Source organism: Tubulanus polymorphus, chromosome 8 (genome assembly GCF_964204645.1).
Source record: "Tubulanus polymorphus chromosome 8, tnTubPoly1.2, whole genome shotgun sequence".
Classification (NCBI taxonomy): domain Eukaryota; kingdom Metazoa; phylum Nemertea; class Palaeonemertea; order Tubulaniformes; family Tubulanidae; genus Tubulanus; species Tubulanus polymorphus.
In genome coordinates, this window is record NC_134032.1 from 12317997 (window position 1) to 12332245 (window position 14249).

The 14249-nt window shown below is 38.8% G+C and overlaps 2 protein-coding genes across 2 annotated transcripts; both read left to right on the forward strand.

The window, feature by feature from the left end:
• Window positions 1-4199: 4199 nt before the first annotated feature.
• On the forward strand, window positions 4200-8712 carry LOC141909934 (rabenosyn-5-like). The gene is made up of 2 exons (XM_074800614.1): window positions 4200-4338; window positions 5915-8712. Exon 2 carries the CDS (start codon window positions 5957-5959, stop codon window positions 7439-7441), a length of 1485 nt encoding a protein of 494 aa, XP_074656715.1. The 5' UTR covers window positions 4200-4338; window positions 5915-5956; the 3' UTR covers window positions 7442-8712.
• A 181-nt stretch (window positions 8713-8893) lies between these two features.
• Window positions 8894-12285, forward strand: LOC141909935 (U11/U12 small nuclear ribonucleoprotein 25 kDa protein-like). The gene is made up of 5 exons (XM_074800615.1): window positions 8894-9943; window positions 10262-10385; window positions 10504-10618; window positions 11068-11142; window positions 11289-12285. The coding sequence occupies exons 1-5, from the start codon at window positions 9674-9676 to the stop codon at window positions 11347-11349; spliced, it is 645 nt and encodes a 214-aa protein (XP_074656716.1). The 5' UTR covers window positions 8894-9673; the 3' UTR covers window positions 11350-12285.
• The last annotated feature ends 1964 nt before the right edge of the window (window positions 12286-14249 follow it).

Consider the following 14249-nt stretch of genomic DNA (forward strand, 5'->3'; position numbering starts at 1 on the left):
AACAAGGTAAAATGAATAAGATGCACAAATACCAGAAAATACACATTTATCAATTAGTTCGTGTATTCGCCACAATAAATGGGGGCAGCACATGACGATTGAGATTTGACACAGGTCGACATTCTTACTGTGGCATGCGAGTGGAAGATCTACCGCGATTTTTTATCGGAGTCTCAAAATTATGACTGAACCGATGATAGGCGATTAGGACATGATAGGCGCGGATTTAGAACACATGATAGCCGATGAGAACACAAAGAACATATCGTAGTGCTTTCTGAATATATCATTCAAAAACAAAAAAAACAAACCATGATGTAATTTGAATTCATTTAAGAATTTATTTTTTTCCGTTTATTAAAAGTTGTTGAACTATATCGCCTTGTATATATGATAATAAAGATGCAAAGATTGTGACTTGAGAACATTGAAAGTATTGTTTACGATTGATTTATTTTTTTGTAACATTAAACATAAAAATATCAAGATCAGGCAATCATACCAGTAGTGCCTTACTGAACTTTTTATGATCTCTATATAATGGTGAATGTGAAATTATATGCTAACTATAGATAGATTATATCTTAAGTAACTATAAAACAATAATTTTGAGCGAGACCTCACACTGTAACATGAAATTATCTTATATAATCTTATATAATGATACTGACAGCAGAGACAATGCGTATCTTATAAACACTTATTCAGGAGCAGCGCAGACAATGCGTGTCTTATAAACACTTATTCAGGAGCAGCACAGACAATGCGTAAACTCTTATTCAGGAGCAGCACAGACAATACATATCTTATAAACACTTACTCAGGAGCAGCACAGACAATGCGTATCTTATAAACACTTATTCAGGAGCAGCGCAGACAATGCGTGTCTTATAAACACTTATTCAGGAGCAGCACAGACAATGCGTAAACTCTTATTCAGGAGCAGCACAGACAATACATATCTTATAAACACTTACTCAGGAGCAGCACAGACAATGCGTATCTTATAAACACTTATTCAGGAGCAGCAACGTCAGTAGAATATGTAAAGTATTGATTTATTTTGAGCATTACCTTTTTACAAACCAGTCTGATGTGTAACATGGGTTCCAAAATGCGTCTTAAAATTCACTGTCTATTTGAAGAGGCGGAAATAAAGAAATAGTTTTAATGTTGATTAATGAAAATATAAGTTAGTTAATAAGGGCTCTGGGCCTGGGAAGGAACTATTCATATATTGATTAGGCAAAATGTTTTCGGTTTGTTAACAGATGTGTCATGTCCTTTGTAATTTGACAGAAAGTTCCTTCTGGGAGTCTCATAAAATCTACGCTCCATTAATTCATAGTGTTGATAGCTTTCAGCGTCTCGACTCGTAGGTCAGTTGAAATACACCTAAACTGAGATATAGAATCAATGGGATAGTTCAGATAATCTTCATACTTAGTTAAACATAGCTTTTCATGATTTGTAATAATGACATAGTCCATTGGTCTTTATACGATTAATCTTAGAAATAGTGATTCATTTTATATTTCCTGAGAGTTAAAATAATTTAATGATTTGCATAGCCTAAATGCTCAAAAGGGAGAGCGTAGTCAGTTAAACAGTTGCAACTTTTAAACGCAATAAAAGAAGTTGGTACGTAATTACTTTGGACTCCTAAACTCCCCCAGCAAGTTAATGGGTTTTAAATAAAGATGTTTTGAAAATGATTCCTTGGCCAAAAAGTGAAGGGCCGGGCCTTCAATACAAACTGGCTACGCCCCCCGAATATCATCACGTATAGTTAAGGAAACCATATAATATTAGGCAGTGTTCTGTGTACAAATAATAAGTTTATATACGAAAGCGTTGATTTATTTTTTGATGCCATAATTTTAAGGCCTGTTAAAGCGATTTGACTAATGAGTAGAATATCTTGATTTTTCACATAGAGTTTAGAATTGTGCTTCCATGTAGGTGACCGTAGCTAGGTATATGAAACTTATATCGTAGTACATTGTATCCACAGAGGTATGAGAGGTAATACTAGGAATAATGTAATATAAAGGAATGATAATAATGGCCAGCAATGATTTTGATCGTTTTAATTTTGTTTATAGCTGTTTTAACTTCTTTCATTGTCATCCATATCATAAGGTTGAGTGGCTTTCAATGATCACTTAACTTCAAATCGGGGTGTTTAATAAGGAAGCGATTATTTAGGTGCAGCAGTGAATTTGTAGCACTTTTTTAAGTGAGGCCATAATTTCACCACTAAGAAATTCCTGATGATGTAAATAGTAATAAATAGTACAAAATACAGAGAACATAATTTTAAAAAATAGATAAAAACTACATAAGAAAATAAATGATATAAAAAAAATAAATGAAATTATAAAGTAATGAAAAAATAAACAAAACCAACAAACAATTAGTTAATATAGGTCTTCATCATCAGGAATTTTTTCTAATCAACTCAATCTAATTATTAAAGGTTCTTCTTTCATAGAACAACCTTCTCCGTGTTTCCCAACCTCTTGAGATCTTTTCTGTTGTTGTTTTAAGCGTTCTATCGGCTCAGTAATAAACAAAACAAATAACCATAAACCTTAACTAAACCAAATACACTAAAAAAATATCTGTTTCGATAGAATGCTTCAAATAACTGATGAAAGATCACGCGTCCTTTTACCTATGTATCACACCCTGTCACTGCTGTAACTGTTAATTGTTTTAGGGATAATATCTGGGAGATACATTTGACTCTTTTTTAGAAAGAATGTTAAACAGCTATAAACGTGTTCATGAAATTATTGTCATGTTTTCAAATAACTTTGTATTAAATGTATTAAATGAGCGAACTGATAATGTTTGAAAATCTTTAGTTAAGACAAGGTCCCCTACTATGCGACTGACACCTTGTAGCGGTGTAGTAGCTTGCGTGCCTCACTGACCCTGAGAGCTATGCTGGAGGGGGTATTATAGGGGTAGAGGCCAGATGAAGATCGGTCATTTTCTTCAAACAGAAATTTCTATTAGGCACTCACAATACCGATGTTTCTGTGCATGTATTTCAGTTAAATGTTGTAAAATACTCATCTCAAACTATGGCTAAAGTGATAGCTTTGTCTTGAAGACAAAGCTATCACTTTGTAGTTTAGTTGTAATTATTGTCTTAGAATAAAATAGCCATGTTCATTTTCCATGCAAATCTTTCATTCGTTTGGTTAAGTTTGTTATAATTCAATCTTTTCTCTTTCAATGGTTCATGAAATACTGGTTTAATTCTAAGGTCCTATCAAAAATAGAGGAGCAGTTTCTTGATAACTGATGACAGTGATGTGTCCTCGGTTGATCTTATGGTGTCATTCTATCGGTTCAACGAGGTACTTAAAGACAATTACCTTACATGTTTAAAAACACAGGATAAGATAAAAACAATAAATTTCTACGTAGTTGATGTGATAGAATGCTTAATACTTCACGAATGTATGTGTAACCGAGTATTGTTTTTCGACATGTTGAGATGTCTTGAGTTATGATTTTCCTATTGATTGAAACTGTTTTGAACTTTGAACATTTTAGGAACTGCAGCGGCAAAAGCACGGCAGTTATTTAGTCAACCGAATGATGTTATTCTCATACCATGTTTTTGACGAAACTTAATGTTCACTTAGCATGATAGAATTTATGTTTGTAATAATACCAGTTATCAAATGGATTACCATAAGAAATATAAATAATACTTGTCTGGCTTGCGTTTTTTCTTTGGTTATGTTCGAGCTTTTGGCCACACCGAGTCCTTGATCTCCTTGTTCCACATTATCTAATTACAACTTGAGCACTTGTATAAAACTTTGTTGTAAGAAAGGCGATAAATAAGGAAATATCATCATTAATACCATGGCCACCACACCATATCTCATCCACAACTTTAATATAGATCCATAGACCAGTTTGTCACTGGTTGAGTTAGGCGGGTGTCGTGGCCAAGAAGACGTTCTGGATGGGATGATCTTTCAACTGGACAGGCCCCTTCTGGCAAGCAAGCTGGATCCGTTACCGTCCTGCTTCAAACAAATGACTGCCTCGGCTTGTTTTCAATGCAAGCAACTCGTATCATATTTTGGCTCAAAATGCCACGGTAACCGCTTCAATTTTTACAATACCAGAATGTGCTGCCACCTAGGACACGAATTAATACAGCCGCGGAGTAACAATTTCGTCTTGCAGCATATTAAATTAAGTTCAGGGCCGTTTTTTCAATTAAATATCTAATTAATTACGCCTTGTCTAAACAGAGACGATGATTTGATCCGCAGTGAAACCGAGAAGTTCTCAAGCCCCACTCAGGTATCTTAAACTTTGATATGTACACGCTGACCAGAAAGAGTTTGATTAGTTGTGGAGGAGGGTGTGACCAATCCATCAATTCCATCGAACCACAGGGGTTTGGCGATGGGCTTGGATTTTATTTCCGGGTTGTTGATAATCTCGCGAGAATGGCGCTAAATATGAACTGCGAATAAATTCAAAATATCACGGAAATACCTTGTGTTTATATTGTTTATTTATCCGCTATAAAGTTTCGATAAAAAATTGGTCGTTAAGAATCATTATCAGACGGTCGTCACGCTACTATATAAAAGAACAAGGGATGAAACGCCTTCAGAGTTGTGCCAGCCAGAAAGTTGGGACAGTCACGTGACTTAACGCTTCTTATTTGACTGAACGCGAACCTGAAGCATATAAGATGGAAACTATGATACGAAAAATATTTGAGAATAACTTACATTCAAATGCATTTTTTACTATGAATTATATATTTCGTCATAATTTATTCCTTATAAGTTATTTATTTCATATGAATCATAATCTGATAATTGATATCGGTCTGTGAATATGTTAACTTTTCGTGTTGAAGTTTTAAATGCGATGACGTCATCAGAATGTCACGTGACTGTCCCAACTTTCTGGCTGAAAATTTAAGTACAGCGGAGGCCTGGCGTTTCATCCCTTGTGATTTTATATAGTAAAGCGTGACGACCGTCTGATAATGATTCTTAACGACCAATTGTTTATCGAAACTTTATAGCGGATAAATAAACAATATAAACACAAGGTATTTCCGTGATATTTTGAATTTATTCGCAGTTCATATTTAGCGCCATTGTCGCGAGATTATCAACAACCCGGAAATAAAATCCAAGCCCATCGCCAAACCCCTGTGCATCGAACAACAAACAAACATAACTATATCTGATATAGCTATTTACTACGTGTCATATATACAGTAAACTCCCGATATACCACCCGCATTGGTGCAGAACGATTTTGGCGGTAAAGAGATGTAGGCCTACATTGAGAAAACCTTGGGGTGTTGGTAAAGAGAGTACAGTGTTTTCGATAAGAAATTAACAAGCCAGGCCTTTGAAAAACAGGAGGGTCCCATAATATGTCACAGCCCCTGAAATGAAAGCTTTTTTGAAGTAGCAGGCGGGTCCCTTACAAACGACAGACGGGTCTGGGACCTGGGACCTGGCTCTTATTGAAAACACTGGAGTATGGCGGTATCGGGGTGTTTTACTATGTATAGAGATGTACTTTTAGAAAACTTGGCAATAAATAGGGGGGGGGGGTATATCGGGGGTTGACTGTATAAAAATTTTGATTTAAGCGGCCTCAGTAGCTCAGTGAGATAAGGCGTGATGTTGTTGCACCTGCTATCAGTGCTGAGAGACAATAGGTTTGAGTCCTGCTGGCTGCTTACAGTGTGCACTTCAAAGGCCGTCCCAGTCGTGAGGTTAAGCGAATAATCCAATAGGGTTAGTTTCGTGAAACCAAGATCCAAGCAGCGCAAAGCCAAAACAAACAAACCCTACTGCTTCTCAATTATGTTTCTCGTTTATGAAAGCGCGTTGATTTTCAGGTTTATGGATCGGTCGTTAGAGGGCGCCACGCTGCTAGTAACATGTCCGATACGGTGGTGATACGCGAGGGCTTCCTGTGCCCGATCTGTATGCAAGATTTAGAGAATGTGTCGCAATTGCAACAACATTTCGACGAGTCGCACTCCGAGGAAAATGACGTACTTCAACAACTGAAAGGAATCTTCGGCAAAGCGAAAAAGAAAATTCTCGGCTTGGAAGAAGATGATTCGTTAATCGGGGCGACTGCTGGTGGTGCGTCGCCATGGAAACCGGATGCAGACGCTGCCCATGTCGATTCATCGTCGTATCTATGGGAACCGCAACGACTCGGAGCCAGTCGTAACCATAGTGACGCATTTAAATCGACTCGCGACGGACGAATCGACCGGTACGTCGTCGAAACGAATAAGTTACTGATTCGTTTGGATAAGTTGATCAGTCCGGACGCGCCGGTCGACACTAAACAGCGGAAAATCTACGAAATGCGCGTCGTCAATTGGGCGTTGGATAGCGACGTGAATTTGTGCCCGACGTGCGGCGAGAAATTCCGTCTGACCAGGCGGCGCCACCACTGTCGTCTGTGCGGCGGAATCATGTGCGATCGGTGCTCGCAGTTTTTGCCGTACGCTTTCGCGAAGCGTTTGACCGACCCGGCGTACGACGTGGCGACGATCGACGGCGGCTGCGGGTATCTACGACGTACGGGTAGCGCGAGCAGTCTGAACTCGATGACGAACCCGGACGGCGAGCCGCACGTTCGTACATGCGTCGACTGTCGTCGTCTGCTCGAACGACGCGACGTTCAAATGCGTCAACGTTACGCGACGCCGCCGATCGTCGACATCTACGAACGCATGAAGGAGATAATGACGCTCGCCGACGAGTCGATGGTCGAATTTCAGAAATTGGTCGATTCGCTGCTCGCCGGCGAGAACACGTACAGCTATCAAAAAGCGGTCGATGACAAGACGAAGCTGTTGAAGCTATACGACCACGTCGAGGTTTACAGTAAACGTATCGCGAATTTAGGCCTCGACGAAGCCGAACCGCCGCATCCGAAAGTTCTCCAGCTGCAGAAGTCGGTGCGTTTGTCGACGATGCAGTATTTACAGTCGAATAAAGTGAAATTGCAGAATTTGCCGACCGAGGCCGAGTTGAAGCGACGTCGCGAGCAACGCGAACTCGAACGCCGGCAACGCATCGAGGAGCAACTCGCGCTCGAGAGGACTCGCGAGGAGGAGTCGCGGCGGAAACGTCGATTGTCGTTGCCGGAGACGTCGCGGTCGGCGGCGTCCGCGTCGGTCGTGCGGGATTCCGGTTGGACGCCGTTCGAAATCGGCAACCAGGTGGCGTCGAACGACGACCCGATGATTCAGCAGATGAACATCGTGCGGTTTTATATACGCCAGGCGAAACAGGCGCAGAAATACGACGAGGTGAAAATACTCGAGGACAATCTGAAAGATTTGCAACTGGAGTATTATAAAGGGATGGGACAAGGGTTTAACAGCAGTACAGAACAATAATCAATACTACGTTCGTAGCAATAAACGGGGGCTGATCCACGTGGGTCCTCAGTAATTAGTTACTAACAGGGTTCTCATTGATCGGGGGACCAGTTGCTCAAAACATGGTTCAAGATAACTGGTGGATAGATACGGTAGTAAGAATGTGCTTTTAATTGTTAGTAGGCCTATGTCGACTATCCACTGGTTAACTCTGACCAACCTTTGAGCAACCGGCCCCTGAATCAGGTCCCATCGTTGGGAGTTAAAATATTTTACTCAGAGTTAACTCACGACCCAGGGGATTCAGGATTGATTTTTTTCCTGCTGGGAAACCAGCGAATTCTGACTTAGTTTCGGGAATCAGCAAATTTGAAGCTAAGCATATGAGCTTAATAATGCCAATATCATTTTGCGGTTTGTGAAATTAATCCAATCATGAATCATAGCACAGTCCGGTTGGGCGTGTTATGAGACTTCTGTTGTAAGACCCTCAAAATTTTGATCGGCCCATTTGTCTAAGGGTACTTTGTAACTCAAAAAAGCTATGAACAATTTTTTCACAAACAAATCTTGAAAGTTCATTTGTGAAAGAAAGTCAGAAGAACACCAAGGAATGCCCTCCCTCTTCAAAATAATTAGCCGGAAAATATTCTGCATGCAAAATCTTGCCCGTGGATCTGCCCCTGGGACCAGTTTTTATGAAAAAGATTAAGCTTAAAATGGTTTAGTTTGTTGCAGCCTCATTGAAAACATTATGAATTAACCAAAAAAGTTATGAAAGCGAGAATTTTGATTTATTTGCAAAATCAAAACCCTGACAGTTCCGTGAAAAGTTTTTAGGTAAAAAACTTGTGAAGTTTGAATTGTTGTCCTTATTGATAAACCTGAAGCAACTAAACCAATTTATTAAGTTCAACTTTTTTGTGAAACTGGACCCAAAACTTCTACGCCTGGCCTAGGTCAAGTAAATCAATAACTATGGGATGATGTTATGTAATTAAATCAAAAAATGCTTTATTTAAGTGAGCTTTATTATTTACCATGAGAGCTGATATATTTATTTAAGGAATGCATGCGTGCATGGTGTTATTACTTAATCATAAAATGTGATATTTTTGCCAGTAGAAAAAACTTTAAATTAAAAACATTGATATTAATTCATTTTTATATATATAAATTATACGTGTATTTTTAAAAGCGTAGCGTGACAAAAATATGATTATTGTAATCTGTTGTTCTGATTAGATTGATAGTGTTTAAATGGGGAACCGCAATACCAGTTAGCAAGCCCACCAGATGGCTTGACTAATGAAGTAGCAGTCTTAACATTAGCGATTTTCAATCAACTTTGAAGTGGAAATTCAAAAGTACTGTAACCAGCATATTTGATACTAAAGCTTTGCCTCTGTTGAGGTATGAAAACTAGTTTCTAATATTTATCTATGCGTCTTCTATCTTCATATGCGTCAGTAAAGCTGTTTTCTACGATACAAAATACCGTAGATTGTGCATCTAACTCCAAAATACATGTGTCAGTTTAGTAATCTATGTTAGGTATAAGTTTTGATCACTCGCTGAATTTAGCCATGTAGTACTGCACTCTTCTCTGGTCAGTGCACTAAACGAAGCCTGAGCTTAATATTCACCTACAGTTCATGGTGAATACCCAGACAGTACTAGTAGTCGATGTGGACAATATCATTGTCATTATTCCATCGATATTTCATTCTTTGGAAATTCTAAAATAGGAATCCTTCAAGTTAGTAGAAGCTCCAAAAGGATACATGCATAAGATTGACTTCGGTATACCGGTAGTTTTCATTGAGAACTGGTGTATGGTAGAAGGTTCCCCATTTATGTTATTCAGTGACGAAAATTCTGAGTAATCTGTTTTTCAAAAACAAGCTGTGATGAAAAGATACAGTTCAGCAATAAGGTGCACACCGGGCTTCGAGAATTTCAAGATTTTTCCGCGACCCTGTTCGAATAATGTTATACTCGACAGTCTATTGCGTAATCGGGATTACGTTCAATTTGTAATTTACGATTTATTTCGCTGCCAGTACGTTTCATGTTGTTCGTAATTCAGTAGCGAATCGGCGTCGTTCATCGTCGAGGATGGTCTCAATATTTGCGATGCTGATTGAATATTCGCACGAATATTTTAATCTTTACAGACGCGAATTAAACTTAACGCGAATCGTTACTTAGATCAACGACGACGTGAGAAGTTATCGTTCGATTGACGGCATGGAAATGGAAGTAGCTCCGCCTCCTCTTTCAGAAGATAACGCTGCTCCGCTCCCTCCCGTAGAAGACGAAGATGCTCCACCCCCTCCTGCGGATGAAGATGCTCCACCCCCTCCTGCGGATGAAGATGCTCCACCCCCTCCAGTTCCACCCGAGGAGCCGTCTGTTACCGCCCCGGCACTTCCTCCTGATACAGATCTTGTAAACCCGACGGTTCCACATGTCGAAGCGATGATTCGGTTCAGTGAAGGTCTCGCAGCTATCATACAGGTAATTTGTGGGGACACTCTAAGTAAACTGGGGTAAATTCTGGGGATACTCGGAAATGAGGACCCTCCAAAATTGTGGGGTATGATGGGCGCCTTGCAATGGGAATACTCTCAGAATACTGTTGTAATTTGTGGGAACACAGATAAGGGGAAATGTCGGGGTAACAAGTAAGGTACCTTCAGAAACAAGGACATTACCAGATATTGTGGGGCCAATTTTGGGCTCCATTAAGGATTCGGTAATTTTTAGGTATACTCCTGGGATTCTTAATAGTGTAAGCATCAGGCTTTAGTTTCGGTATTTTGTTTCGTTTTGTAGGAGGATCCGTTGCTGTGTGATCTGCCATCGCAGTTAACTTTGGAAGAATTGAAATCAAAGGTGGCGCTAGAGTATGGTCAGGCAATGACCGTTAACGTCAGACGGGCTGACGATATCGTCATGCGTAAGTCAAAAAATCCCCCTACGACATCATCAGTTTGATGTGTAATGTTGATCCGATGCACGAGATGCGGAGATGATTTTGATGTATTTCGTCACTGTTTAATTCTTATTGTTTTCAGCGGTGGTCATAGCGATCAACGGAACAGTTCGCGATTTGAAAAACGCCATCAAACTTTACTTCAACTTGAAGCAAGAACGAGAAAGTGAAATACGACGACCTAAACATATCAGCTGGTACGTGAGTTCGGTGCTGGTGTATTAACTGTAAAACTCTACGTCAGCACGGTCGCTCCTGTGCTGTCTTCCGGTTCCGCCATTAGTGCCACTGCGGGTTATCTATCACTGCTCTCTGGCACGTTCCTGATTGGCTGGCGATGTGAACAAACTGCTTCATTCGCAATGGTCATTAAACAATGATTTTGAAGAAGGCTGACTATGTAACAGCTCCAGCGCCAAGCAAGTATTCTCGTTGTGGCAACTGGGGGTCAGCACCGAGCTGATGACGTCATAAATTGCACTCATATAGGGTCTAATATTTCCTCTTAACTGTGTGGAACTGGTTGCAGGAGTCAATTCCACAGTTATGAGTTACGGTTGACTTTGAATTCAAATTAGTTATTTTGACTTAACTGACATTGAGAACTCGAATAAAGGTGTTGGTGCTTTCTCTTTTTAATTCATAGGAGGTATATTTGGCGGACGTATTATCTGTATTATGAAGGAACTAAACTAGAAAATGATAGGAAAAAGTTAAAAGAGTAAGTACCTGTACCACTATGGACCCAGTTCTACAGTTCGTCGTCCCAAAGTATTTCTCAAGAAAATGAAATAATCTAAATTTGTGGTGCGAAACGGTATCATGATTGGGTTTCTAATCTTATTGCTATGTGAATTTTATTTGTAGTTATGGCATTAAAAATCGTGATGAAGTCACATTCATAAAGAGACTTACTGCAAAGAATTGAAACCAGGGAATGCGATGAATCAGGGCATTTAGAATTCAATTAACTTAATGGAGAGGAGTCGCGGCATTTTGTATAGATTAACAGGAGGGAGGCAAAATAACAATATTCCTGATGAAGTTGAGACCGGTAAAATCGGTCCTAAACATGGTGAAAGCTTCTGGCCCCAGAAAAATCTGTTCTTTAGTTCAATGAGCACACTGTATCTTACCCTATGTGTGATGTGTGAATTTCATGAATTCATTGTAATCTAATGTTATTCTACTATGTAATGTATGCATATGATGTAACTACTGTAATCTTTTAAAGAAATCTTGTCGGTTCAAAATGTTCCAATGATTCTCAATATAAGTGGAGTAGTCTAGTTTCTTTTAATTGCTCAGTTCTATCCATGTATCCATCTGCAGCCAGAACCCTGCAACCCTCAGACATTAGTCGTCAGAAGCTATCTTGCTTGTGTGTTCAGACATTTCTATTCGAAAATTAACACTTTCAAAACGGATCATCTGTTCAGGACTTCACCAGAAACATTTTAGATTAGAAATGAACTACAAACACCAGATATTAGACAATTTTTAGTACCAAGTTCCACGGTTTTGAGATTTGACTCAGAATTTTAACTCAGGGTGAACTCTTAACTCATGACTGTGGAACTGGATTAAAGACCTGATCATCCACAATCACAGACCTTCAGGTGAATGTCTGAAAGGCGGTGTATCCAGGCTGTAGGTTGATACCTGCATCAACTCAATAACAGAAATCTCATCTATCTTTCTCATATGTCGTAATGTAAAGCATGTTTCATCGGTAAGAAAAGAGATTTATTGGAATTAAGTATCCGTGATATTTAACTCAATCTGTGATGATAATTGTTGTTTAGAAAATTAGACGAAAAGTTTGATGAATCGGGAATCTTGAAATCTTCAATGTCAAAGTGTGTGCGTGTAATACAAACACTTGATAATAAAATATATTTGATTTATTTTCAATTGTTGATGTCTAGTTAATTAGTTTTTTGTCAAATGAGGTGAAAAATTGGGTTGATTTGAATTGGTGAAAGTAGTCGTTGGAGCGGTATTCCTCTCAGTCTCTTCTCGATCTGCTCCCCATTCTGTTGTTCTAAGCTGTGTTCCACCCTCTCCCCATATCCTCTCTTCTTTGCGCCCTAACCTTAACTTCTCTCATCTTCTCTCAGTGGAGGATGGAAACCCTGAGAAGGTTGGATCAAATTAAACTACATCCGAGTCCAGTAAAATGTTTATGTAAATCATACTTTATTGATAATCAACTATTTATCAGACACAGTACATCATTCCTACATCCAGATCAAGGCAACTAAACTAAATCACGCTTACTAGATACACCTCTTGCACCTCGTTGCTATAAGCTATCTTATCGAAGCCTAGCTGAGTTATTTGATTGGCTTCATTGGGCATGGGAGGTATGAATCTATAATTTTCTCTTTGTTTCTTTTGTCTTACTTGTAACTGCTAACCCTATTGGTTTGTTCATTTTAACTTTGCTGCCCTCTTAAATGTAGCCCACATGTATATTGTAAGCAGCGTGCATGCCTACGCCACCCTGATTTAGTTGTTGAGACCCCACAAGAAAAATAACTTCATTTCGTAGGCATGGTGACAATGTAAAAATTCAAGAAATTTCACAAAATGGAGGATTTTCTCTCTCATTCAATTGGACTTAAGGAGTCTTTTTGCCAATCCATCTAATTGGTACAGAACTGGAAATATATCGGATATTCAGTTGTTGTCCACGATTTTTGGCATTCTGTAAAGACATAAATGAGGTATGTATCCCAAAAAGTAAGCAAAATATCCAAGAAAAACAGGTCTCATCCATTAATAAATAGACATTAGTCACTTCGCTCTGGTTTTCTACCCCATTACTTTAGCATCACAGTGTATATTCTGCATTCATTACTTCACAATAATATAAAACATACGTACCTATATACAAATTTACATATACAAGTCCTAAGTGAGTTGTGAAAATTTTAACAACATACAATGTACAAATACATACATAGCCCTGGATCTTTGAACAGGACCTGCCACCTCAAAATTAAAATACATTATCCCCATTTAAATTCTTAATTGTCCGGACTTTCATGTGTTCAGGACCACCTTAGACATGAACTACAAACATCGGACATTATATTTTATCAGCACACTTTGATCGTGTAGCTTTGCACCCAATAAATGATTGGATGTCTGGGGATGGGGGGTCCAGGCTATGCTAGATTGAATATATACCAGTAAAATATACATTTACCAATGTTAAATCACATAAATTCATTGATACAATGAACTCCTAGGAACCAATTCCACTAAGTAAAACAAGAAAGGGTTTAATGGGCGACTTCAATAAGTGATGCCACTGATTAACTCACATGTAATAACAATATAGTGAACACAAATAAATAATTGCATTTTTACTAAATGCACACATTTAAAAGCAAGAAAAGAATTTTTTTTAAATATTCATTAATTTAAACACTGATAGGGGCAGATTTAATCTAAAAACTGGTCAATTTTATATCCAGAAAAAGAAAGTGGAAATCTCCAAAATATTTGAAGCTTAAAATCTTTTCTTCTTTTGGCCCTATGAAACTATTTTCAATTATTAGAAAGAAGTTCAGGCTTCATCTGAAAGCGATGAGGTCCTAGGGTAGAACCAAAATCAAGGGCTAATCTAGGAAAATTGGTAGGTGTGTAGTCCAGAAGAAAAGGAATTAGGGGCATTGCCTGGGTAAAGCAGCCATGGTGAAAACCGCAAGCTGGGTTCCATCATCTCAAAAGATGCATTTTCCAAGAGGATACCCAGTAAGTATCAGATTTATAGGTTTTAACAAAAAGGCAACCTCTATGGGAAGGCAAGGGTCCAAA